Genomic DNA, 24,485 nt, shown 5'->3' on the forward strand with positions numbered 1-24,485 from the left:
AGCATGTTCCAAGTATGTTTGATGAGAATCTGGAGGGTAGAAACTAAGCCCTGATGGGACTCATGCCTTTGAGGCGACAATCCAGGAGAGTACATTTTGTCAGAAATCCTTTGCTCCTCTCCGAATCCTGCTAGGAAGTAAGTGACCATTATGACTTGGAGTCATTTGCAGTGGCTGTATCACTGGATTGTAACACTGAATTAAAGAGAAGCCTTACAAAAGACACCATATTGAGGACTCAGAATAACATGCCTGGGCTGAAATAAGGCTTGACAGCACGAAGTTTCCACAAACAACATTAAAAAAAAAAATCCAATGGCCACATTTTTGTCACACACTCATCCCCAATACTAACAAAATGAACAATTCCTTGTGAAGTGCAATTAATTATTTTAAAATTTCTGTTGATTGAAAGAAAGGCAGAGGGAGAGGGCAAGGGAGGGAGGGAGTGAAAAGCTTCCGGCTTCAAAAAAAAAAAAAAAAAAAGCTGGAGTTACAAAGGAGTCAACCAATGTGGGACTCAACGTCTCTGCAGCCAGCAAAAAAGAAGGTTTTAATAAAGAATTTGGATTTCAGCATTTGTTGTACAAATTGAGCAATACTTTCACTCATACCATCGATATTTTGCTCGATGATGTCTCTCCCTTCCTGAAACATGTCAGCGAGGTCAATGTTAGCAATGCCAATGTCCTCGCACTCCAGATCCTGTTCATCCTCTGGAGGGTCACTGACCACAGTGAAGCGGACACTGAGAAGGGAAGAAAAAAAACAGAAAATCCCCACAAAGTGAGGAAAAATCACCATGAAACACAACTCCCAAATGGGGTTTTATCACAAAGTATGAAATCTCGAAGTTTCCAATTATTCCAATAAAAAGCAAATTATATGAGGTTAGATAAGTTATTGCATGAACTACTAGAATTATTATAGCACGCCGAGCCTTCAAATGAACATAAATCCACTTTTCTGAGCGCTGATTAACATTTAACTCTAGAATCTGAGAAAATTACTAGGCAAAGAGAAGAACCATATGTTCTAATACACACTATCTGATCGTATTGTGACACATCGAATTTTAAGGCTAAAAGGATCAAGTGAATAAAGACTATGGAGATCAGGGCACCATTTTCAAAAGAAATGCAACATTTTCTACAGAAATGTACAACTTCAGAGTGGCTACCAAGCAATTTATCCAACTCTCTGCGTTCTCTGGAATGCAGGGACCATGCTCCCCAGTAACATTCTGAGTCACATTAGATAAATACTGTCGCTCTGCCCAACAGCTACATGGAATGTTTGTACTACTTCAGCAATCTTTTAACTTACAATCCTAGCATCCAAATTTTATTTTACTTTTAGACATAATTGTAGGGTTCCGATGGAACTGATTTGAATTAGTGGCTTGTGCTGAGGCCAAACACACTTGGATTGACCAAATGACAGGAATTTACAGTTAAGTACTCTTTTGATATGTCTTGGCAACGGAGCTTAAACCATGGATACTTGTAAACTACCATTTTAACCATTTTCAAAATGTAGCCATCCCAAATCAGAAACCAAACAAGAAACTTGTTTCTTAGATCACATTTTGAGATGAAAATCTAAGTCTCAGAGAAATCATGCCTTGAGCAATACGTGCAAATAAAATCCTTTCCAAATACTTACAGGTAAACATGATAGTATTTTTAACTAATTTGCTGAAAGTAAGCATTTGACATTTCATTCCTTTACTGAGACCCTGTTTTTAGCCAGCAATAAACTTTGATTAGAAAATAGAAATCCCAGGATGCCTGGGTGGCTCAGCTGGTTTAAGTGTCTGCTTTTGGCTCAGTCATGATCCCAGGGTTCTGGGACCAAGCCCTGCATCGGGCTCCCTGCTCAGCGGAGAGCCTGCTTCTCTTTCTGTCTGCCACTCCCCCTGCTTGTGCTCTCTCTCTCTGATGAAAAAATGAAATAAAATCTTAAAAAAAACCCCCAAAAACAGAAAATAGAAATCCCTTCCCCTGAAACCACAGGCAACACTTACTCACACAATAATTGTGAAGAATACAGATCCTGATTTGTAAGTGGATGACTATTTTACATGATGCATTAAACAAAGGGATTAAGATGGAGTGGTTAAAGGGCATCCATTGTGAGTTCAAATTTAGCTATCCCACTATTAGCTGTATAATGTTAGACACATTACTAAGCCTCTCTGTTCTTTTTTTTTTTTTTTTAAGATTTTAATTATTTATTTGAGAGAGAACGTGAGAATGGGAAAGAGAGAACATGAGAGGGGAGAGGCCAGAGGAAGAAGCAGGCTCCCTGCCGAGCAGGGAACCCAATGTGGGACTCGATCTCAGGACTCTGGGATCATGACCTGAGCTGAAGGCAGTTGCTTCACCGACTGAGCCACCCAGGCTCAGCCCCTAAACCTCTCTGTTCTTATCTGTAGAACGGGAAGGGCTCTTTTGGGCATCAAATGAGATGATACATATAAACAGTGCCCGGAACATGGTAAACATCGAGGGAATGTTTGCTCTTTTATTACTATGATTTTTAATCTAGGTAGAGCTGCTTAAGCGTCTACATTTCTAACAGAAGAGAAAAAGAAGACATGGGGAAGACTTGTTTCAATTGAAAACTGTGATTGCCAAATTATACAATGACTGTATCAGTCAGTTAAATAAGAATGGTGATGAAAGTAATTGTCCTAAAATGAATATGCTTGGAAGAGTAGGAATTACAAGTGATATCTGATGCACATTTTACATCCACAAGACTTACAGAAAAGCTAGAGGCTAGGCAGATCATACTAATATTGTTAAGTGTTCTCCTCCTATAACGTGTCACATTTAAGGATCATATCTCTATCACTTTACAAATGCAGTCCATTACCTCCACTGAACATATGAGAATTCTGAGACAAAAAGGGGGGAAAAAAGCCCTTCTAAATGCCAAGGAAAGGGTTAGAAACCAATATTCAGTACTCCTAGCTTTAAATTCTATGGAGAGCAAAATGAGATGTCAAATACGAAATTAAGAAATTATGAAGTTAAGCTAAAAAGGGAAGAATGTACGTTCAAATAATCTGAAAGCTACAGTTTGGCTTAGGCTCAACAGCACACAAGATGTTGTGTTTCACCTGTAAGCCTGCCAAACAAAGAGGCGGAAATCTTGCTTGTTCCGTGTCCTGAAGAGGCTTCCAGGCTACTTGGAGGATCGGGGCAGACACGCAGCGTAGATGTCAAACACCCACAGGGAGGTGGGACTGGAAGGACCTCTGGGAGATGCTCCTGCCTCCCCTTCTCCCCTCTCCCTCCTGCAGAACTCTCCCCTTGCTGACCTCCCTTGCTGGGTCCTAGACAGAGACCTCTATGTTTTCCTGCAGGCCCTTGGTTCCCTCTGCCAGAGAAGATCTTCTTTGTGCAGTTCATGATCGGACTGGGTCCTCTCGTCCCCTCACTATCCAGCTTACTGTCCTCTCCTCAGACTCGCTGTCACTGTTACTTTCTATGTGAGCAACTTGTTTTAACCTTTCTCTTAGCACTTACTGTAAAGTGTAATTGGTTTATTTGTTTGCTTGTTGCTGTCTGTCATCCTCAGCGGGCTGGAGACGCCCGGAAGTGCAGGGACACCGCCTTGCCAAGCATTTTGCTCCCGATACTTACGTAGGGGATCATAAAGATTGTTGAACCACTACACGAAGGCTTCTTGTTGAAGCCTGGCTCATTTGAAGCAGGTCTGCTGGAGGAGGCAGGCCCTGGGCTGGGCATCAAGATCCAGACGTCAAATGTCACCTGCTGCTATCTAGGAAATCAGAGAGCACTAAAACTCCCTATATCGTTCAACATTATTGATTCTCTGGAATAATTTCTTTTCATATAAAACAGGATAGAAGACGACCCTAAGGGTTACCTCTGAGTTTTACCTACTGGAATGCTGATGGTTATGGTGGAGCTGCTCAACAGCACAGGTTAAAGAGAAGAAAGGAAACCAAAAAAGAACCTTAAGTCAGTGTCAACATGATGACTTCAAATAATTTTTTGTTTAAGTCCTGCTTCAAGGAGTTACCTCCCTTTGAAGGTGACACTTGTATACTCGCAAATATAGGCAGGGCCAGGCGCAAAGGTACTGCAGGTAATTCGTTATACGATGTACATAAATGCACGCACGTCAGGAAAGACTGGCCAACTTCTCTAACTGTGCCTTGTAAGCTGTCTCCAGTATTCAAGAGGGCTGCTGCCTGAGAACATGAGTTCTTATAAACTAGCAGGTACTTTAAACCATGTGACGTAACCTGTAAGTTTTTGCAAAATATGAGGATACCCATGGGAGTAACGACTGTCTTTCGGCTGTGGGAACATGTAAATATAAACACTCCCTTTCTCCTGAAGAAAATGATACTGTCAGGGAGAAAAGAAGGCGGGCCCATTCTATCCTGTGATGGCCCCATTCCTGCCACAGTGGGCAGTGGCGTGGTCAGTGGCAGGCACTGGAGCGCTCTGGGCATGTACTCAGCCCCCATCCCTTGTCGTCACTCTGTGCCTCTGCTGCCTCTTTTGGTTTTTCTCAAAATGACATGAACATTTGTGTCTCTGGGGGTCATTTAGAGATTTTTAGAGAAACAAGGATGGGTCAGTGGAAGTCATTACATTTACTGTGGACTTTTAAAGAAATTTTAAAGCAATTTTGCTACAAGGAAGTAGGTCTTCTGAGGAAAGGCAGGTCTACGTTTAACGCAGAATGTCTTTTTTAAAAATAGCCACTTCTGAGGAAACAAAATTGCTCTTCCCTGATGAGGAGTGCTACTTACAATATGTTCTAACCTTCCAGAAACAAAGTGAACACACAGGTAGACAATCAGACTGTGAAGACTGAGAAGTCCAGCCCAGCGCTTGCCCATGGAAACAGAGCTCAGTCCCGGACAGTAACGACCCAGCCTGTTGGCCACAGAAGGGCAGATGACATGGTCAGTGCTGTGTAAGCACTTGTGACCTGGGACAGCCCTGGAACTCTGATGGCATTGAGGAGGCCTTGAAAGAAGCTCAACTATACAAAGTCCTGAAGTAAAACCTGAATGATTATCTACCATGCTGGGCAAGACAGAACGTCGGCCTCATTAACAAGGTTTTTAGCATAATTTCTTCAGAACTGAGGTCCAAAGAATTGATATATGTATTTTAAGGAGTTAATGAAAAAGCTACTCTCAGATCCTAAGAGCTAAGAATCCCAGTCTCCTTTCTTGAAATGGAAGATCAAATGCTAGTTTGCAAGCTCTTTTGAAAAACAGAATGTCAAAAAAAAAAAAAAAAAAAAAAAAAAGAAAAAAGAGAAACAGAATGTCTTGGGGCACCTGGCTGGCTCGGTCGGTGGAGCATGCGCCTCTTGGTCTCAGGGTTGTGAGTCTGAGCCCCATGCTGGGTAGAGAGGTTACTCAAAAATAAAAACTTAAAGAAAAAAAAAAAGAAAAATAGAATGTCTTTAACCTTCCCTTCATGCCCTCTAAGAAAGGGGAGAACTTGAGCCTCTTTCTACGATGAGCAGGGGTGAGCTCTACTTTGGAGGCACTAGGAGTGTCATCTGTGGGCCACAAAGGCAAGGAGAAGACGACGACAGAGAGATAAAGGGCCCGCTCTGGCCATGGGAGGAGAGCCAGCAAATGGGCTGATGGGCAGCACCTTACAAAACTCCTCAAAACTGTACACTTGGGAGCTCGCACGAAAGCAGGAAGTTACTAAGACCAGGGATTTTCCTTCTTACAGGGGTATCATTTCTCTACCGAACCAGAATCCAAAATCTTCTGTTCAGATTTGGGGAAAAAAAAAAAAGGCATTAAAAATAACATGAAATGATGAATAATTAAACAATGATAGTAAAGTAAAATGAGTCTAGAAGGCTGATGAGCTAGTACATGTAATAATATTGACATTGCTGCTACTACTTACATCGATGACCAGGAATACTTACTGCATACTCTTGTGTCATGTCCTATTCTAGCCATTCCACCTCTATCATCTCCCTGAAGCCTCTCGACCACCCTATCTGGTATCATCTCCATTTTCCGGATGAAGAACATGAGGCGGAGGGTGCTTGTCCCAGGTCAGCTTGTAAGTGATGAAACAAGAATCTGTGCTCAAGCCACGTGGCTCCAGAGGGCGCCCTCCTAGCAACTGTGTCATGCTCTTTACAGTTAAACTTGAACTTGAACTCTAAAGGGATACTAGATAAACACCATACGGTGTTTTGGTTTGCAAAGCCCTGTCAGATCTTTACAGTTGCTCCGCACGGTATGCAGGGCTACTCTGTTTCTAGGAAGAAAGAAACCGAGAGGAAACACACTCATCCCAGGACACAGGGTGAATCAGAGAAGTCAGGGGTTCTGATTCCGCTTCTTGAGCTTTCTTGCACCACACCGCGCTACGGAGACCTGCTTTACAGGAACCATCCAATAACGTAGAGTGCTTAAATGTACCTTCTGTAAGGCAGCTCTTGTTTCAGCAGTATTGCTTTTAAGATGTCTCTCTTTGCTTGGTTGTTCTCTTTATCCGCGTAGATCACTGTACCAAAAAAAAAAAAAAAAAAAAAACTCCCCAGAAAGAAGTCACTCAGGAATATGCTACATTAGTACCATTCTGTATTTGTATAAAAACCTGTTTTTAGAGACACAAGCCATGCCACCTCACTTGTATGCCCGGGAAAAGAAAGCAGCTCTGGAAACCAGAATCAAATCTGAGCAGTCATGTGATCTAATGTCATGTCACGGGCGGGTTTGTGTGCACGCTGTCAGAAAGGATACAAGCAACATCTAAGAGTGCCACATTGCTGTCACTGCCTGTTAAAGACACTGGCAGTCATGACAGTAAAAGCCAGCGGTCTTTATTGCTTTGTATTTGAGGGATTTACTGCATTTTCTCTCGCCCAGGATGCGAGTGATAATGATAATGTATGGCAGAGAGCTTGTCCTTCCTGACAGCCTCAGTAATTTAATCCTTCTTTCCTGCCACAACATGCAATAAAAGAAGCATCTGGTGTATTGGGTTGAGGAAATCCATAGGCTGATGTGTGCTGGTGTTGGGGTGGCAGGGGGACCGGAGGGAAATGAAGGAAAAGAGAGAGAGGGTTTTCAGGGCAAGAAGTTCGTCTTTGGTTTTTAACGGTGCGTGTTGGGGGCGGGGGGGGGGGCGCTGGGGTGGCTCAGTTGGTTAATCATCTGACCTTTGGTTTGGGCTCAGGTCATGATCTCAGGGTCATGGGATGGAGCCCTGCGTCAGGCTCTGCACTCAGTGGGGAGTCTGCTTGGGGATTCTCTCTCTCTCTCTCTCCCTCTGTCCCAACCCTGCTCACACCTGCATGCACTCTCTCTCTAAATAAATAAACCTTAAAAAAAAAAAAAAAAAAGGCTCACGTTGGCATGCAGGAATGTGGCCAGACTTTACTAGGCCGAAATAGGAGTTGAGATAGCTGATCTAAAGTCCCACCAGGAAGAGGGCGACGAACACTGGAAACTGTACATAAGTGCCTGCCCTTTGGGAAAATGGCATCTCAGACAGCAAACACCAATTTTCAACCTGATTACTTTTTCTCAGCTCAGCAACCATTCAGCAAGCCTTAGCTTCTGGAGACATTTCTTTTTCAGATGGCATTTTGGAGGTAAAGTGTCCCCTGTGACCAGACCTCAATTTAGAGACTATCCCTGATCAAAAATACACGAAGGGTGAAAGATACCGTGACAATTCCAAAGCCAGACTCCGCTGGGAATGAACATATTTCATCCTGAGAATGTTTCCCTGGACCATTTTAGTCCAATCTCAAATGATGATACAATTCATTTAATCATTTGGCTCAGCTGACATGCTGCGCACGGAGTTAGGCACGCAGGGTGGGAGACACATCGGTGTCTGTCTAGGCGTGGGCTTAAGAGAAGTGAGAACCAAGGTCACACAGTGGCTCTTAGGTTGCTGCTGTTCCCATGATGCAGTAACAGTAAATGTGACTAATTATACAGGTTACTGAGATTTATAGGAGTCAAAAAAGACAAAAGGTTCAGAGTATTTTGTAAGTATAGTGCTTTGCTTATCAATGCTAAAAAGGTTTTCTAAGAGATGAGTTCCACTAATGCTGGGAGACTGGACTCATTTTGGCCACCAGTACACCAAGCCAAATGGAAATTTTTTTTTGGTTTTGTTGTTAATCACCAATTCAAAATGCGGTTGAGCATATCCCTTTGACTTCAGAGTTCTAAAGCTTAATGGTCATCATGGTCTACAGTATGATTTTTTTTGTGTGTGATAATTTTTTGGATAATTTCCCCCCTAGTTTTACTGCGATAAAATTGACTTAAAACATTGTATTAATTTTCGGTGTATAACATAATGATATGATATGTATATGATATGTAATATGTACATATTACAAAATGATTACCAAAATAAGTTTAGTTAATATCCATTACCTCACTGAGTCACACATTTTTTTCTTCTTCTGGTAAGAACTTTTTAAAGACCCGCTCTTAGCAACTCTCAAATACACAGTAGAGTCTTGTTAACTTTAGTGTTCCACATTATTTGAAGACATGAGTTATCTCAGTGATTAAAAACAAAAAAGACTGAATTCAAAGTCCAGCATGCAGATAGTTTTCCAAATAAATTAGGCCAGTTCTGACAACTCTCAATAGCTTGAAAATAATTTTTTTCATTTTTTTAAGATTTGATCATATTAATTTAATTTTTTAATGTGGCTGTAAAATTCATCATTTTAACCATTTTTAAGCATATGTTCAGTGACATTACATTCATACTGTTGTACAACCATAACTACCATCCAGCTCCAGAGCTTTTTTTTCATCCCAAACTAAAACTCTCTCTCAGGATCCCCCAGGCCCTGGTAACCTCTATTCCACTTTTGGTCTCTATGAACCGGACTCTTCTAGGTACACTTCTAGGTACCTCTTATTAAGCAGAACCATACGATATCTGTCCCTTTGTGACTGGCTTATTTCACTTAGCATAATGTTTTTCCAGGTTCATCCTTGGCATGTGTCTGAATTTCACTCCTTTTTAAGACTGGATAATGTTCCGTTTGGATATACAGATTGTGTTTATCCATTCATCTGCTGATGGACATTTGAGTTGTTTAGGTTGTTAACACCTTTTGGCTCTTGTAAATGATGTAAATAATGCTGCTATGAACACGGGTATTCAAGCATCTGTCAGAGTGCTTGCTTTCAACTCGTTTGGGTAAGTATACAGAAGTAGAACTGCTGTACCATATGGCAATTCTTTGTTTAAATTTTTTTTAAAAAAACATCTTTTTCACTGAAATTGGTAAAAAAAATTTTTTTTTAAAAAAACATCTTTTTCACTGAAATTGGTGGTCTAGTTGGGCCACCTTCTGCTTCTGCTTCTTGTAGTTGGCCAGCACACTGTATTTCCAGTTCTCTTAACAATGATACAAATAGAGACAACCATCGTTTAGCGAGTGATATTTATGTGCTAAGTACTACACTAAGTACACTAAGTAGTACTAAGTACTACACTCAATACTTTTCTTATGGCAATCACATGTGTTAAGAACCATGCTGTCCCACATTTGACAGATGATTAAATAGACCCAAAGAAGGTAAATAATTTGCCCAAGCTCACCTATTGAGAAAGGGGTAGAACCAGCCTCTGAATCCAGCAAAATCTGCCTCCAGAGCCTACCTTCCTAACCTCCGTGCTAGAACTTCTCCTTCCTCCATATGAAGCCAAAACTTTTCCTGATGTTTAAGCTGCAACCATATCGTCAGCACAGATGGGAGTGAGAGAGAAAGCTCTATACCCGTATCAAGGGAAGCCACCTGATCCTCCTTTCACTCTTTCACAAAGGGATCTTGCTTGGGTACAGCTGGTCCAGGTGCCTTCAACAACTCTCTCGGGCTGAACACTTTTTAAAATTCCTTTCTGAAAAAACTCAAGCTCCTTACCCATCAGCTTACTTCTCCAAACGTACACCAAATGTGAAGTCCAGCTCTCCTGCTTGCATAAAAAATGCCTAGAATACAGGCATCTTAATGTGCGCCTGCATCCCTGGGAGGGCTGGTTAGAATGCACATTAATGAGCTCACCCTGAGTTTCCAATTCAGCAGGTTTGGGTTAGGGCCTGAGAATGTGCATTTTTAATCCTCACAGCAGCTACTGCTGCTCCTGATCAGGATGTCACACACTGAGAACCACTGTGTAGCTCAACATCCCTTTGCATAATTTTTGAGTAGGATCAACAACCAGTGAACACTTTTGTGTTGAACATGTGAGAATCAGGACACTGGGGCCACCTCTAGATCACAGTCCTAAGGACATCCATTTGATGTTCTGGAACTAGACAGTTAAAAACAAAACCTACAGTTTCAAAACTTCAAATAGATCTTTTAAAAGACAATTCTGGTGATTTGAATATCAGAACTCTCTAAAAATTAAGCTATTCATCTTTTATTCTCATTAGAAATGACAATTGTTTAGGACTCGCTAGATTTAGACAAAACTTACTGAAAACAGATAACTCAAAAAAGGTACAAAGTAGTAGTCCAAAAACACAAGCTGATGTTGAATTGTGTACCACTAAAAACCTATCACTTCTGCAGTTTGGAAAAATCCTTACATTCTTTGTCAGTGTCATTCAGCAGAAGAAATGGAGATGGCTTAATTACAAAGGGTTGATAAACTTAAATCTCAGAAAACTTTTTGTGTTGGAGTGTCATCATTCCCCTAATCCTTATCTTTGCCAAATTTCTCTTCCTATTAGTGACAAAAGGTACATTCTGCATTGTTTTCATCTTCCGAATTGAACTTTGTTTCAAAACATAGACTGTTCAGTGCTCAGAGACTAAGGACCCAGAACTGTATAAGTCTCATAAAAACTTTGGACGATTTCATTAATCTTTTTCTTCCCACTGTCAATTCCCTAGAAGGCTTTATTCAGCCCAGACAACATTCTTCAAACCTACCATTAATCTTATTTTTTCCAAACTATTTTCTTGCTTTCTCAGCATTCTCTGAGCAAAATTTTCAGGCCCGATAAAATACAAATGTTTTGTTCATGCTACAAATGTCTCGCAAGTGAATTCAACCTTTTTTCCCCCCCAGCATTTCCAGCCTTAAGAAGATATATTTTTTGTGTAAGTGAAACTGGTATTAACATCTCTTAATAAAGACTGAATCAGGCTATAAATAACTGTGGGAATCACTAGACTAAACCTCTCTTTTTATGTACCTAATTTAGGCCTCAGGATACAAATCCCTTTTGAAAGGATTCAAGCCATAATGCAGGGTAAAAATCATTGTGAGGTTCCATCAACCTCTCAACTGGTATGGTGTTCAAATAGAAGATAGCATGTACTAATTGTCCTTTAGATTTTCCATCTGAATTAAAAAGTCAGTTTGGAAATAAAATTACTTTCATTGACATTTAATAAGATTTGGAAGATGTAAGTCTACATTATAGTGACCTTTTACATCAAGTCACAAGTGAATGGCAAATTATTACAATAATTAGATGAGATAGTTACTTATTAACCAAAGATTCAAGGAGATTCTACTGCACTGAAGGTGAGGTAAATCCAATTATTTAAAAATAAACATTTTTACTATGTCATAATTAAGTGAAAAATAAAATAAAGCCTCCTACAAGGTTAATCTTACTTCTCAAATTTGCTGAGGACCTAAGACTACATTTTTTCAGATATAATAGATAAAAACAGCATTATTTTGCTTGGAAGTATAATATATATTTCTCTCCCTTCCCACCAGGAGGGGATTTAAATATCCTTACAATTCTTTTCAATTAGTCTTTAAAATTATCATAGTCAAATCTCAATAGGTAGGAAGAGAAGCTGAGAAAAGGTATAGTAAACATTTCTACGGAATTCACTTCTAATAAATTATTAGTTTTCTTGTTGCATTCAGATGACTAATTATTCATTAGAAACATAAGCAGCTCTTAAAATGCCAATTAGGTAGGAAGGTATCTTGCAGTAAAAGGAAAAAAATATACCTGAGTCAATGCCAACCAACTAATAAAAAGCCCTCCCAAAGCCTGAGAATGAATGTTACAAAATGCAGGACACTTGAGGACGTGTTAACAGGTTGCAACCCCAGAATGATTTGCATCGCTTCTTATGCAAATAAAAACAATCTGTTGTGCAGCGGGCCAAATTTCTCAATGTACGATTTCTAAAAGCTCTTTTGTTGTCAGTCTAACCAAGCATTCTACTGCTGACCTTTAAAAAGAATAATACAAAAGCCAGAAAAGGTTGTCTCTTTGCTTGGGTATCTTCATTACAATTAGTTGTCTAATCAGTTCTTCCATTACTAATAATATTTTGACATGGTTTACTTTTCTGAAACTTTGCAGGTAAAAAATCTCTAGGAAGCTTGAAAAAATATTTTTGGAAATGTTTCTGTTATATCAGGTCAGTGGAAGAAGGAATCAGATTCTTGTCCTGACCACACTATTTATTTCCCCTGTGATTTCTCAACCTGTCATTATAGAATTATAGAATTTGAGCTGGAGGGGATCTAAGAGAACCCCTTATTCAATAGAAAAGGTAACAGGATACCATGAAATTTAAACATCTTGCCCAAGTTCATATAACTAATAAGAACTGTGGATACAGGGAAGACTAGAACAGATTTCTGGATACTCATAATTATTGTCTCAAGCTATGACCACACTTCCAAAAATAAAACACACACACGCACACACACAAGTAACCATGAGCATTTGTATACTTATGCATGATCAATCAGTAGCATGATATGTATACAGTCAATAGCATGATTACATATACTGATTAAAATACAATTATAAAACTGGTGAGAGAAAAATATTAGTGTTCAACTAGCATAAAATGGCCTGTTTTGCTAAAGATAATGCAATACTCTATCTTTATGGTTTGTTTTAATATATGGCTTTAGAACTTAGTAAGCCCTAAGGCTTTTAACATAGGGTCATGTCAGCTTGATATGATTATTTTTACTCCTCTTTAATTATACACTGATATATACTATTATTTAAAACATCTTAAAGTTGGCTGATCGAAGAATTTACAGGGTACCAGTTGGGTCTGCCTTAGATGTCAACTAGCTGATAGATAAAGCCCTCAAAGAGAAAACCTGCCTGGAGCTATCAGTGCATGTGTGGGCTAAATCATGAAAAGGTATTCTAAGAATGTATATCACTCAACTAAAATACTGAACATACAGACACTAGGAGAGAGATATATGTATACTGTAAAAACATCCATGTGATGACATTGACCAGAAAGGTAGAAATATTAGGCCACTGAATGGTTTGAATCATATGATAAAAAAGCTAGTAGTACTTTTTTCCCCTGTGAAATATTATACTTTTTGATTCAGTTCAGTTGTAGACCCAGGTGACATTTTTCTATTGATACTATAATATAGCAGGAACGTCTACAGACATTGTTTTTCTACTGTTTTTGTTTTCTCTTTAGTATTACTTCAAAGTTAATTTGAAGAGTTAATTTCAATTCAAATTTGAAATTTAATCCTTATGCTACAGGTTTGACTTTATTTTATTTATTAATCCATTCTGATGAGACTTCCATGACTTTATGTGAACATCAGAGAATTACACTTTCTCCTTGTTCCTGCAACTACCTTCACAGATAAGACAAAAATGAAAGTCTGAATTATAAAGGAGCCATACATACCATTGCTATAATTATAGTAGACCCACTGCCCACTCTTGGGTTTTGGAAGTGACACAGGTGTCTCTTCAGCAGGAAGACTGCAGAATCTGCATTCCACGAACAGCCGCTGGATAGTGTCGTCTGCAGTTACTCGGGAATCATTAAGGCTTAGAGCTATGATCTCAATCTGAATTTTTTCTGATGGCTGTTTAAAGAGCAAAAACAAAAAAACCAACAAAGAAACATAAAACAAATGAGCAAAACCCCCTTTACTCTTTTTCACTACCAATTTTAAATAAAACATGAAGGCCAATGGGTTTCTTTTTTGGAACGCATTGTACACTACTGTATAGTTACACATGATAGATTATTCACGACAGAGAGAGAGAGAATGAGATTCTAATGCCCCAGGGTTTGAAGTTAACAGTGTCATGGCAAGAGTCTCCTGATTTACATTTGAGGCTATAAATACCCCACTAGTAGTCTATCAGGGGGGAAGATTATGAGATCTTCATCTCCGATTGCTCTCAGAATGACAAGTATCAGTTGGCCTTATTTCAAACTATGTAATGAAGTACATGTTTATCACTGCTTTTATTTAATCTACAGTACCTGAGAAAGTTACGGTTATGAAGAGATCAAAGCCTGTTGAATACTTCATAGCTCTTATGCTAATAAATGTCGCTATATGAATCCATATTAAGGAGAGCAGAAACTATAGTTCATCCTCTTATATATTCTGCCACAACATATTTCATTCAGTAAGAAATGTTTTCAAACAAAAGAAACAAAATTGTTATCTAATTTACTACATATTTCCTTGTAATTACAGAATTAACAGCTAAAAATATATTCGTTTTACTGTGTAATTTTCATTTCAATCCTTAATAGATTTTTGGTGTCACAGACATTACTACATGAGCCATACATGTTCCCTTCAGTAACGATTTAAAACAAACTATGGACTACGACTTAAAAATTAGATCACACCAAGATAACCCCTCACTTAAATGTTTGTTTCTTACAATTTTAAATTTGTGCTTCATTCCCTTTTACTAAATCCCTCTTTATTAAATTCAGAAGCATGCTACTGTAGATTATATAACTTCAAATAACAATTAGAAAATCCTGAAACTGAGACCTGTCTATATGACCAACTTTTAGGAACTCACTGTCAAACATAAATCAGTGTGCAAAAATTCATCACAGTGATTACTTAGACATTTCAAAGCATATAATGTAATTAATCAAACTGAAAAGCACAACTATCCTATTGTAACAATATCCCCATAAAGAACAATTTCTATTACTGTCAAACCCCCTCAATATTTGATGAAGTAATTTTACCCCATTCTTTCAAAAGACATTTTCTTTTATTATGTATTCTAAGGCACTTTAACTAAAAACCCAAATCTGAATATTTCAATAAGGTTATTTTATTATTCAGTAGATTCATGGAAATTTTACTAGGATGACAGAGAAAATTCCACACCATTCTGTCTCCACTAATACAGGTACAAGGCTGCAGCTGGCAATATTACTAGGATTAGCATAGTATGATGAAATATTTAAAGGAAAATTTTTTCTAAAACCTAATAAATCAAATGACTGCCAAATGTCATTAAAGTGATGGTCTTTGACTTGAATATGCTTTTCATATTCAAATTTGAAAAGAAAGAGATGAAAGCCTGGAAAGGTTACTCGGTTTCAACTAATAACCTCAAGCCCTCTCCGTTCACGTGCATAAAAAATGAAGTTGGCTCCATTGTCTAACCTCACTTCAGAAAAGCCCTTTTCTGCTCGCTGAAGACTAACGTGGCAAAGAAAATATTTTAAGTGATATTATTTTTTCCTCAAAATGTATGGTTGTTGTCAAAATAACACACATGAACACCCATTTTACAATTCTGCTTCAAATGCAGCACGATGCATGATTAAGCCTTTTACATGACTTGTAATTTGAAAAAACTCAGAATTGTTATAACAGTAACTTCTTATAAAACATTCTTGTTCGTTTCTGCACAAAAGAATTAAAGGAAATTGGCCATAAAAAGGCAAAAGAGGCATATACATGTTTATTTCTACATTGTGAAAAGAAGAATTTAAAGTTGTTTATCGTGGAACTCAATGAAGAGGCGAATGAACTTTTAAACAGCAGAGGAATCAAATTTATTTAACTGGTTATTTTATTAATAATATATTAAGTATATCGTTCCCATACGAAAACTTGCATTTTTCTAAGAATGTATTTAGGCTGTTAAATAAGACTATATATAAAAATCTAATTCTAAACGAAAGTAGATTACAGTCAAAGAAACAAACCAAAACTTCAATACCAAACAAACCAAAAGAAAACCTACCGTATTACACAAATAAATAAAAGAGCTTTAAAATTCCTCACATGACATCATCTCCTTTCTGAGCCAGTCTTTTGTTACTGTTTTCCACCCCACCCCTATCCTGCCCCAACCTCATTACCTCTATCCTATGTCCTTCTAAATTCTCTAATATTCCAAACAGAAGTTATCATTTCTTTGTTCTTTTTACGCTACATAAACCAACTTAAAATACATCAAAAAAGGTAGAAGTTCCAAATTATCCAAATTGTATGTATTTAGGGAAGCATGCTCTCAATAAAGAATTTTCCAAACATGATATATTTTGGCTACCGGGCTAACCAATTTATTTTTCAACATTGGAACAATTCTGGTGTGTTCTTGCCTCTGTGCGTTGAAAGTTCAACTAGATTATATATTAAAAATTTTGAAGATTAGGAAGCACTTCCCACTATATAACTGACAACTCCAACTTAGTGTCAGAAATGAACTCAAATTCTCTCCTTTCCCCCAAACTCCATTCATCCTCTGCAGCTTCCTATCTCAGGTGACACGGCCATCCACCTGGTCACAGACAACGAGGAGACTGTGGGGCCACTTTGGCCATCCCCGGTTTTCATACCCACCACACATCCTACAGATGACCCATTCCTGTTCATTTTACTTCTTAAACACTTCAATGATTCGTCAAATTATTGAAAGCTTATGATATTTCAACACTGTATCAGCTACTGGGGAGATAAAGACAAAACCGCATGTGGTTTCTTTCTGCAAAGTGGATCTACTTTCAGGGCTGGAAAAGAGGTGAGGCACTCTTGCCCTAATCCCTTTTCTGCAGTGGCAACTACTCTTCTTGTGGCTAAATTCTCCCTCCAAAAACAAATCAGGTATCACCTTTCTGCTTGAAAACAGATGAACCTTCACTCCAGCCATTTTCCGGGACCAGGGGTGCGCTGTTTATATAGCTCGGGCTTTGTGTCGAAAATCTTCTCTATCCGACAAAATTCTGCTTATTTTAGGCCCTGGGCCACACATGCTGTCCTTTGATGATGGCATCACAAATCTTCCAGAGCAAGCTGGTTCCCCCACTGGACCCTTACTGCACTTTTCAGTCACATTATACCGCCTGGATTTCTTTACCCACCTGCCTCTCTCTGGAGACTGTGAGCTCCTGGAGACCAGAGCTGTATCTTTACTACTCTTCTGCTGTTCGACATTCTATCTGGCACATAGTAGGCCCTCAATAGTCAGTAAAAGATACAGAGTCAAGGGAGATTGAACATCTTTTATATATTCAGATTATCTTTTGTATGTTGCCAGAAATAGGCAATTACTAGTGTTTTCTCTTTTAACAAATATTTATTGTGTCTCCCCTGTTTTGGTAAGCTGGTGATGAATAACTGTTGAAAAATATTCAGAAATCTTGCTGTTCTAGATTTTAGTTAAATAAGAATATTTCAAAGACAGGTCAATATTGTAGAATTGAGATGGCAGTTTACTATTATTTCAACTTTTTTGTATGTTTGAAATTTTTCATAATAAAGCAATGAAAAAAGTTCCTTTAGGAGCCTGGGAAGGGATAACAATATTCAGATGCCTAAAGCGAAGCCTCTGCAGATAGATGCATAGTAATGTCTCTTCAGAATCACTAGAACATGACGGGGGCTCTTCAGCCAGACATTAATATCCTTCACATATAGGAAGTTTGCCATACAGTCTAGGCTTTAGGCTTTTCCTGTATCCTTTTTTTTTTTTGTAGAGAGAGCTCGAACGCAGGGTGTGGGGCCCCAGGTGGGGAGAAAGAAAATCTCCTCACACTCCACACTGAGCGTGGAGGCCTCCATTCCATGACCCTGAGATCATGACCTGAGCTGAAATCAAGAATCCGACACTTAACGGACTGAACCACCCAGGCATCCCTCCTGTTTTCTGTATGTATGAACGTTTGTTACTAAGTATGATGTTACTTTTTTTGTCTCCTTCACCAACTGCCCTATTAACTTCCCTAGTTAGAAAAGATGTTGTTGTCAGCATATAAAAAGAGCATTTAAAAATTCTGACTGTGGCGACAGAAGTAATAGAAGTCACTCAAATATGAATTGCAAGCAACTTATTTTTAGTTGTCTGTATAGATGGACACTACATATTATGTGATTGAATGATCTAGAAATGTGATGACAGCTATTATTACTCCCAGAGAAAAAATGTTATAGCTCTCATGATTTTGGCTCAATTCCACTATTGCTTCCCGATTGATGTTAATTCATTTTTAGGCCATATTTTTCTATAGTATTTACTTAAGCTTTTATTGGTATGTTTAAATTTTTTGTTTTACTTAGAGGATCATGCTGAATTCTTCCGCCATCAGAGCAGCTACACTGGAGTTGAACTATTAGCCTCCTAAAAATTAATTATACTTGACAGCCCTTAAACATAGTTTTCCTTAACTGAGAATGGCCTGTGAGAAAGGTTTTGCAACTTGTATCAGTCAGTTAGATTTAACTTTAACTCGGTTGAGATTACACGTGAGTTTTATTTCTTTCTAAATCTCTACAGTGAATAAGCATTTCTGTAAAATTATAAAGTAGAGAAAGTAATTTAGCATATTCAGGGACTCAGCATCTTAAACAGAGGTTACCATTTTGCTGTATCTGATTCAAACTTTTTTGTTGTTACTGAAGAAATAAAACATTTCAGATGCAGCTAAAGCCCCCACCTATTTCCTTTCTCTCCTTCCCCCCAGAGGAAACCAGCATCCTGAAAGTGATGTGTATCACTTCCAATCATGCTGGCATGTTTCCTGCAACATATGTATATTTCCATTAACAACAGATAGTACTGTTTTCTGTTTTTACATTTCATATTAGTGATAGCCTCCTCTATTAATCATTCTACAACTTGTGTTTTTTTACTCAATACTATATTTAGAAATTTGTGTTTATAATTAAAATCGAATTCAATCATACTTTATACAGAATTCCATTCATATTGCATACACAATCTATAGTCCAGTTTTTTCTCTACTGATAAACAACTGAGTTGTTCACAATTTTTTGCTATTAACAGACAATGTCGCATTGTCTATCCCTTTATGTTTTCCTGCGTATGTGAGTGATTCTCTTAGGAGAATTGCTAAGTGAGAGATATGAGAAATTCAAATTACTCCTCAAATGGTTACATGAATTTACATGAGTATTATATTTATCACCATAAAAATGTGTGTGGGGTGTGTGTGTAGAGGGGGGTGTATGTGTGTAAATAAATAGAAACAAAGCCTACCTCTTAGGAGCCACCATAGGTAGAACTTGGTACTTTATAGTGAAATGACAGATACAAAATGGAAGTAGAAGGTGATGATCTATAACAGCTCTTTGGGAGAAATAAGAGTAAAGAGAAACTCACACTGTTGAGATAACAATGTTTTTAATAAACAAAACCAAAAACCCCAGCTTTCATCTGTGGCAGTAACCTATCTTTTCTCATTGGTTCTGTGAAAGACCTATATTGAACAATTACTATAAATATTGAAAACTTCAGTGGTGGAGAAAAAAATGGTGCTAGGGTTTAGAGAGCTTATTTTTAGAATATTGTCATGGTCTCCCTCATACACCATGTAAATTACTGCATCTATAAGGGTCAGCAAATTACAGAAGCTTGTTACCACATGTTCTAAAGCAATGGTTGGAATATTTTTTCCTGTCCTGATACAACTGGGGGGATATGACACATTTCCATCACTAACTATGGCTTACTATGGCAGTTAATGTGAAGGAAGGAGAGAATTTTAAAAATTACCCTCAATTTCAGGTGATTTTGATACGCCATTCCTTTTCCACCATCATTGAAAACAGATGTTATAGTACAGTGGTTCTCAATTTTGGCTGCACATTAGTATCACCGGGGGAGCTTTAAATGAAATTCGGATTTAGCTGATCCGAACAGAGCCGGGCCCTGGCATTTAAAAATGCTCTCTAGGTGATCCTAGTGTTCAGTCACAGTGAGAAGTACTGCTTTTCCCTCAAGCTGTTCTCAAACTCTAGCACATGCCAGAATAACCTGAAAGGTTTGATTACAAACACACAGATTGCTGGGACCCAGTCTCTTGAGTTTCTGATTCATGAGGTCTGGGGTGGGATCCAAGAATTTGCATCCTCACAAGTTCTCAGGTGATGCTGATGTTGCTGCTCTGGGGACCAAATTTTGAGAATCACTGCACTAAACCAAAAAAGATTCAACCTACATTTGTTGACCCTTTCTAAAATATTTATTAAAAGGCTTCTAAAGGGATGTCTGGGTGGTTCAGTTAGTTAAGTGTCTGCCTTTGGCTCAGGTCATGATCCTGGGGTCCTGGGATGGAGCCCCTCTGGCTCCCTGCTCAGTGGGGAGTCTGCATCTCTCTCTGCTCCTCCCCCTGCTTGTGCCCTCTATCAAATAAATAAATAAACAAACAAGTAAATAAATAAATAAAATCTTTTTAAAAAGCTTCTAAAATATTCATACTAAATCGTTCTTTAGTTAACATTTTAGTATAGAATTAGCCTACAAATTATTTACTTTCTAGAAGCAATCTACACTCATCGTTAAAAATAATCCAACAATATAAATCCTAAAAAGTAAAGTAGAAAGGTTCCTTGTTTCCTCCCAACTCAGGGGTTGGCAATTTTTTGCTGTAAAGGCTCAGACCGCCAATATTTTTTGCATTGCAGGCCATATGGTCTCTGTTACAAATACTTAGCTCTTGTAAAATGAGTATAGAACATAGACAATATGTATTTACATGTGATGGGTGTGGCTCTGTTCCAATAAAATTTTATTTACAAAAACAGGTAGAGGGATGTGTTTGACATGGGCCATAGTTTTCTGACCCCTGCCCTGAGCCATGTCTCAGAGATACTGCTAATGGTGTTTGGATTATATACTTTTAGACATTTTCTTTGCTTACATAAACCTAAATGTTGTATCTGTATACTCATGAAAAAGTACGTATGTACGTATATACAAATATTTTCCCTTTTTTGCTTCTTTGTAATGGAATTATCAGTGAGGTATAATTTCTTAACCATCAGTTTGGCAAAGGTGTGATGTGGGGAAGCAGAAATTAATATCTATTGTTGCTTTAATCAGAAATGTTTGTATTAGAAAACACTGGTAGAAACCTAAGGGTCCACCAAAAGGGGTTTAAGTCAATATGGTAGAGCTGTGGGGTAGGAATATTATGGATGTGTTAAAAGAAATGGAGTATATTGCTATTGGAAAGATGTCCCTAGTATATTAGGAAGAGATAATTAAGTTGCAAAACATAAAAAAGAGTTTTGGAAGCAATTACTACCAGGAAGTAATTCAACATTTCTTGTTTTAACCGAAAATATATTTTGAAACTTACTCTATTAGCTTAAGCTTCCATATGTAAACTATTGGGAGGGAATTAATTTACCCACTGATAGGATATCATATTTGATTCTGAAGTGATTTAGTAATTTGTAATACGTGAATTCTAAAAGTAATGAGTTACTTTATGCCGTTTTGCCCTTCAAATCTTTAATACATATGTTGCTGAAGATCATTATTGCAATCACCTGGGAATGCCAGCTCATATAGTTCAAGAGGACCTGCTTTCTAGGTGGAATTGTAATTTAGTCCAATTGAATATGACAATTTTTACAAACTGCTATTAGTAGAAACAGAGAGATGTAAATATGCAATGCACAGAAGAGTCCACTGCTCTTCCAGCATGAGCTCCCGTTCTCACCCGTGCGTGCACCTGAAGAAATCTGTAAATTGATGGTTGTACATTTCGTTGTGAAAATGGAAGGCTCCATGGTTTAAGTGATAAAACTAGAAATACTTTGCAAGAAGGATTGTTAATTCTTTTTTTTAATGCCATGGCAGATGCAAATTTTTGGTTTTGATGTCTATTTTAAGGACCTAAAACAAGGCTTTTAATCAATGTATTATACATCAAATTGATACTGTTAACTTCTGATTATTCAAATTAATAAAATATTCATAGAAAAATGTCCAAAGTTTTACATTTCTCAGGCTCCCCCCCCCTTAATTATCATGCCTAGAAGCTTTTCAGTAAAAGCAGCAGTCATCAGGCTGACGGAATCTGACAGGCCAGCAAGGCCCAATTATACTGGTGCTCTGTGGCACTTTGATGTCCTGGAAACGAAGAGAGATAGGGGCAAATTGAGTAGCACATTATGTTAATGACTTGATTTAATCCAGCCACTAAACTTTATGTAGCCTGTTAAAAAAGATGCTAACACTAATTATGCCACTTTGGAAAGAAAAGGAGGGGACAAGCATTTCACTCTGACAAAGCGAAGCTCATAAATGTTGTAAATGAAATGAAACAAAATGAAGTAATCTATGATTAATTATACATCATAGACATGAAGAAAAGAGGAAGAACCAAGTAATATGTCTAAGTCCTGGGAAATCTGTTAGATTCCTTTTAAGGATCAACGTTTCTAAGAGATAACTAGGAGCTGTGAGATTTTGAATCATGAAAAAAAGAAACTGCGTGATCTTAAAGTGCTTATGCAGTTAGCAGGTCATTCAGATTCACAGTGTAACTGGCATAAATGATACTTATCTAGGACACTACTTCTAGTCTCACTTTTGTGACATTATAGGGTAGAGGCAATTAAAAAAATCTATCAAGTGGGGATAACCACAGAGTAGCGTTCTCTAATTACTTTTTAATTAGTCTCTGTGCCTCTAATCTATTCTTTACATTATTGATAGCATGCTCTTTTAAAATGCGATTCAAGAGTGTAAACTCCCTAAGAGCAAGAGGATTAATTCCCTTCTTCACTGCCTAGAATAAAGCTTGGAACACAGCAAATGCTAAGTATTGGTTTAATTAGTGAGTGGTCTTCACCCTCCCTTAAAAGCCGTCATTGGCTGCCCATAGAACTTCAGGATAGACTTTAACCTTCTCAGATGATACATAGAGGCCTATGTGTAGGCCTATGTGAAAAGATAGGACGTGCCTATCTTTTCAGCATCTTCTCCTGAGCCTCCACAGCTGTGCCATAACGTAGAAAGCCACCGAAACCATCTGAAAACCACTGATTTCCAGAAAGAGCCATGCTCCACATTCTCCCTAATTCTTAAGCTATTGTTCCTTTGACCTGTAAAGATACCATGACCCTTATTAATTCCTAATCATCTTCAACACGTGGCTCAAACGTCACTGACTTTAGGAAGTCTTTCTTGATGAGGGTCCCTCACGTTGTTAGGTACCTGCCTGAAAGTTCCCACAGCACCCTGTGCCTTTCATTCTCCTCGTGCTAACCACTGTGCACTGACTGTGTTTCCCCTGTAGACTGTGACCTCTCTGAAGCCAGGGACTGCTTCTTTTATGACACACAGCAGATGCTAATGAATGCAGGACTGTGAAAATTAAAGGACATAGTCTATAGGATGTGCTAATTTAGCACTAAGAGCCATTCAGTATTATCTTCCTTCTGATAAAAGCCATGCATCACTGTCCTAAGATTTCAACCTGAAGCAGTTCTTGAGAAAGAGGTAAAGAAAGAAACTAATGAGCCAGAAGGATTTTTAAGCTTAAAAAAGGTTTTATGCTAACAACACCTTGACGAAAGTTAACATCCTCAACAATCAGACAATGACATCCTGTTCCTCCTGACATGATGCCCTGGAAAGGACATAGCCCTGCTTTTGTAGTATTCCCACCAAAACATAGAGCTGAATCTAATATGAGGAACATCACATTAATCCAAACTGAAGGATAGTCTACAATATAAATGATCTGGATTCTGAAAAAATGTTAATCTGAAAGAACCAACATAAAGAAAGATTGCAACCATCATTATGGATTACAGAGGCTAATGAGACAGGAAAGTTAAACACAGCGTGCAATCTGGATTGGATCCTGGACCAGATTAATCAAATGCTATAAATTATACTACTGGAACAATTGGCAAAATTTTAATGAGAACTGTAGATTAAATGAATGGTATTATATTATTATTCTGAAGTATTTAAGAGTAAACGAATACAACTTCTATAACACTGAAATGATTCATTATAATTATGTATGCAAGAACGTGTATATATACATGTGTAGGTGCACATAAATATAGGAGAGACAACAGAAATGATAAACAATGTAGCAAAATGTTAACAGTTGATGGATGTGGGTGAAGTATATTTAGGAGTTCCTTGTACTACTTTTGTGATTTTTAAAGAAAAATGTTCTGTGACTCATACTGAATAACAAAGTAGCACATAGAAAAACTGGTATAATCACTAGAAAATACTTCATTTCATGAGTATGGTGATCTCTTGAGGTTTGTTCCTATGCTTACAGATTAAACTATTTTATTCTATTTGGTAAATAATTAAAAAAAATTTTTTTAAAGATTTTATTTATTTATTTGATAAAGATCACAAGTAGACAGAGAGGCAGGCAGAGAGAGAGAGAGAGAGAAGGTGAAGCAGGC

The 24,485-nt window shown here is 37.9% G+C and overlaps 1 protein-coding gene across 2 annotated transcripts in view; it reads right to left on the minus strand.

Annotated features, from left to right (window-relative positions):
• The window catches only part of LOC111157365 (RPGRIP1 like), a 93,963-nt gene that overhangs the window by 3,089 nt on the left and 66,389 nt on the right, over positions 1 to 24,485 (minus strand). For both annotated transcript variants that reach the window (XM_022518714.1, XM_022518713.1), the window contains 3 exons: positions 13,697 to 13,880; positions 6,458 to 6,542; positions 615 to 748 (listed from right to left, as the gene is read on the minus strand). In XM_022518714.1, the coding sequence (XP_022374422.1) occupies positions 615 to 748; positions 6,458 to 6,542; positions 13,697 to 13,880 (403 nt within the window). The remainder of the gene's footprint in view (positions 1 to 614; positions 749 to 6,457; positions 6,543 to 13,696; positions 13,881 to 24,485) is intronic.

The sequence above is a fragment of the Enhydra lutris genome, unplaced genomic scaffold (assembly GCF_002288905.1).
Source record: "Enhydra lutris kenyoni isolate GAN:26980312 unplaced genomic scaffold, ASM228890v2 scaffoldscaffold54, whole genome shotgun sequence".
Classification (NCBI taxonomy): Eukaryota; Metazoa; Chordata; class Mammalia; order Carnivora; family Mustelidae; genus Enhydra; species Enhydra lutris.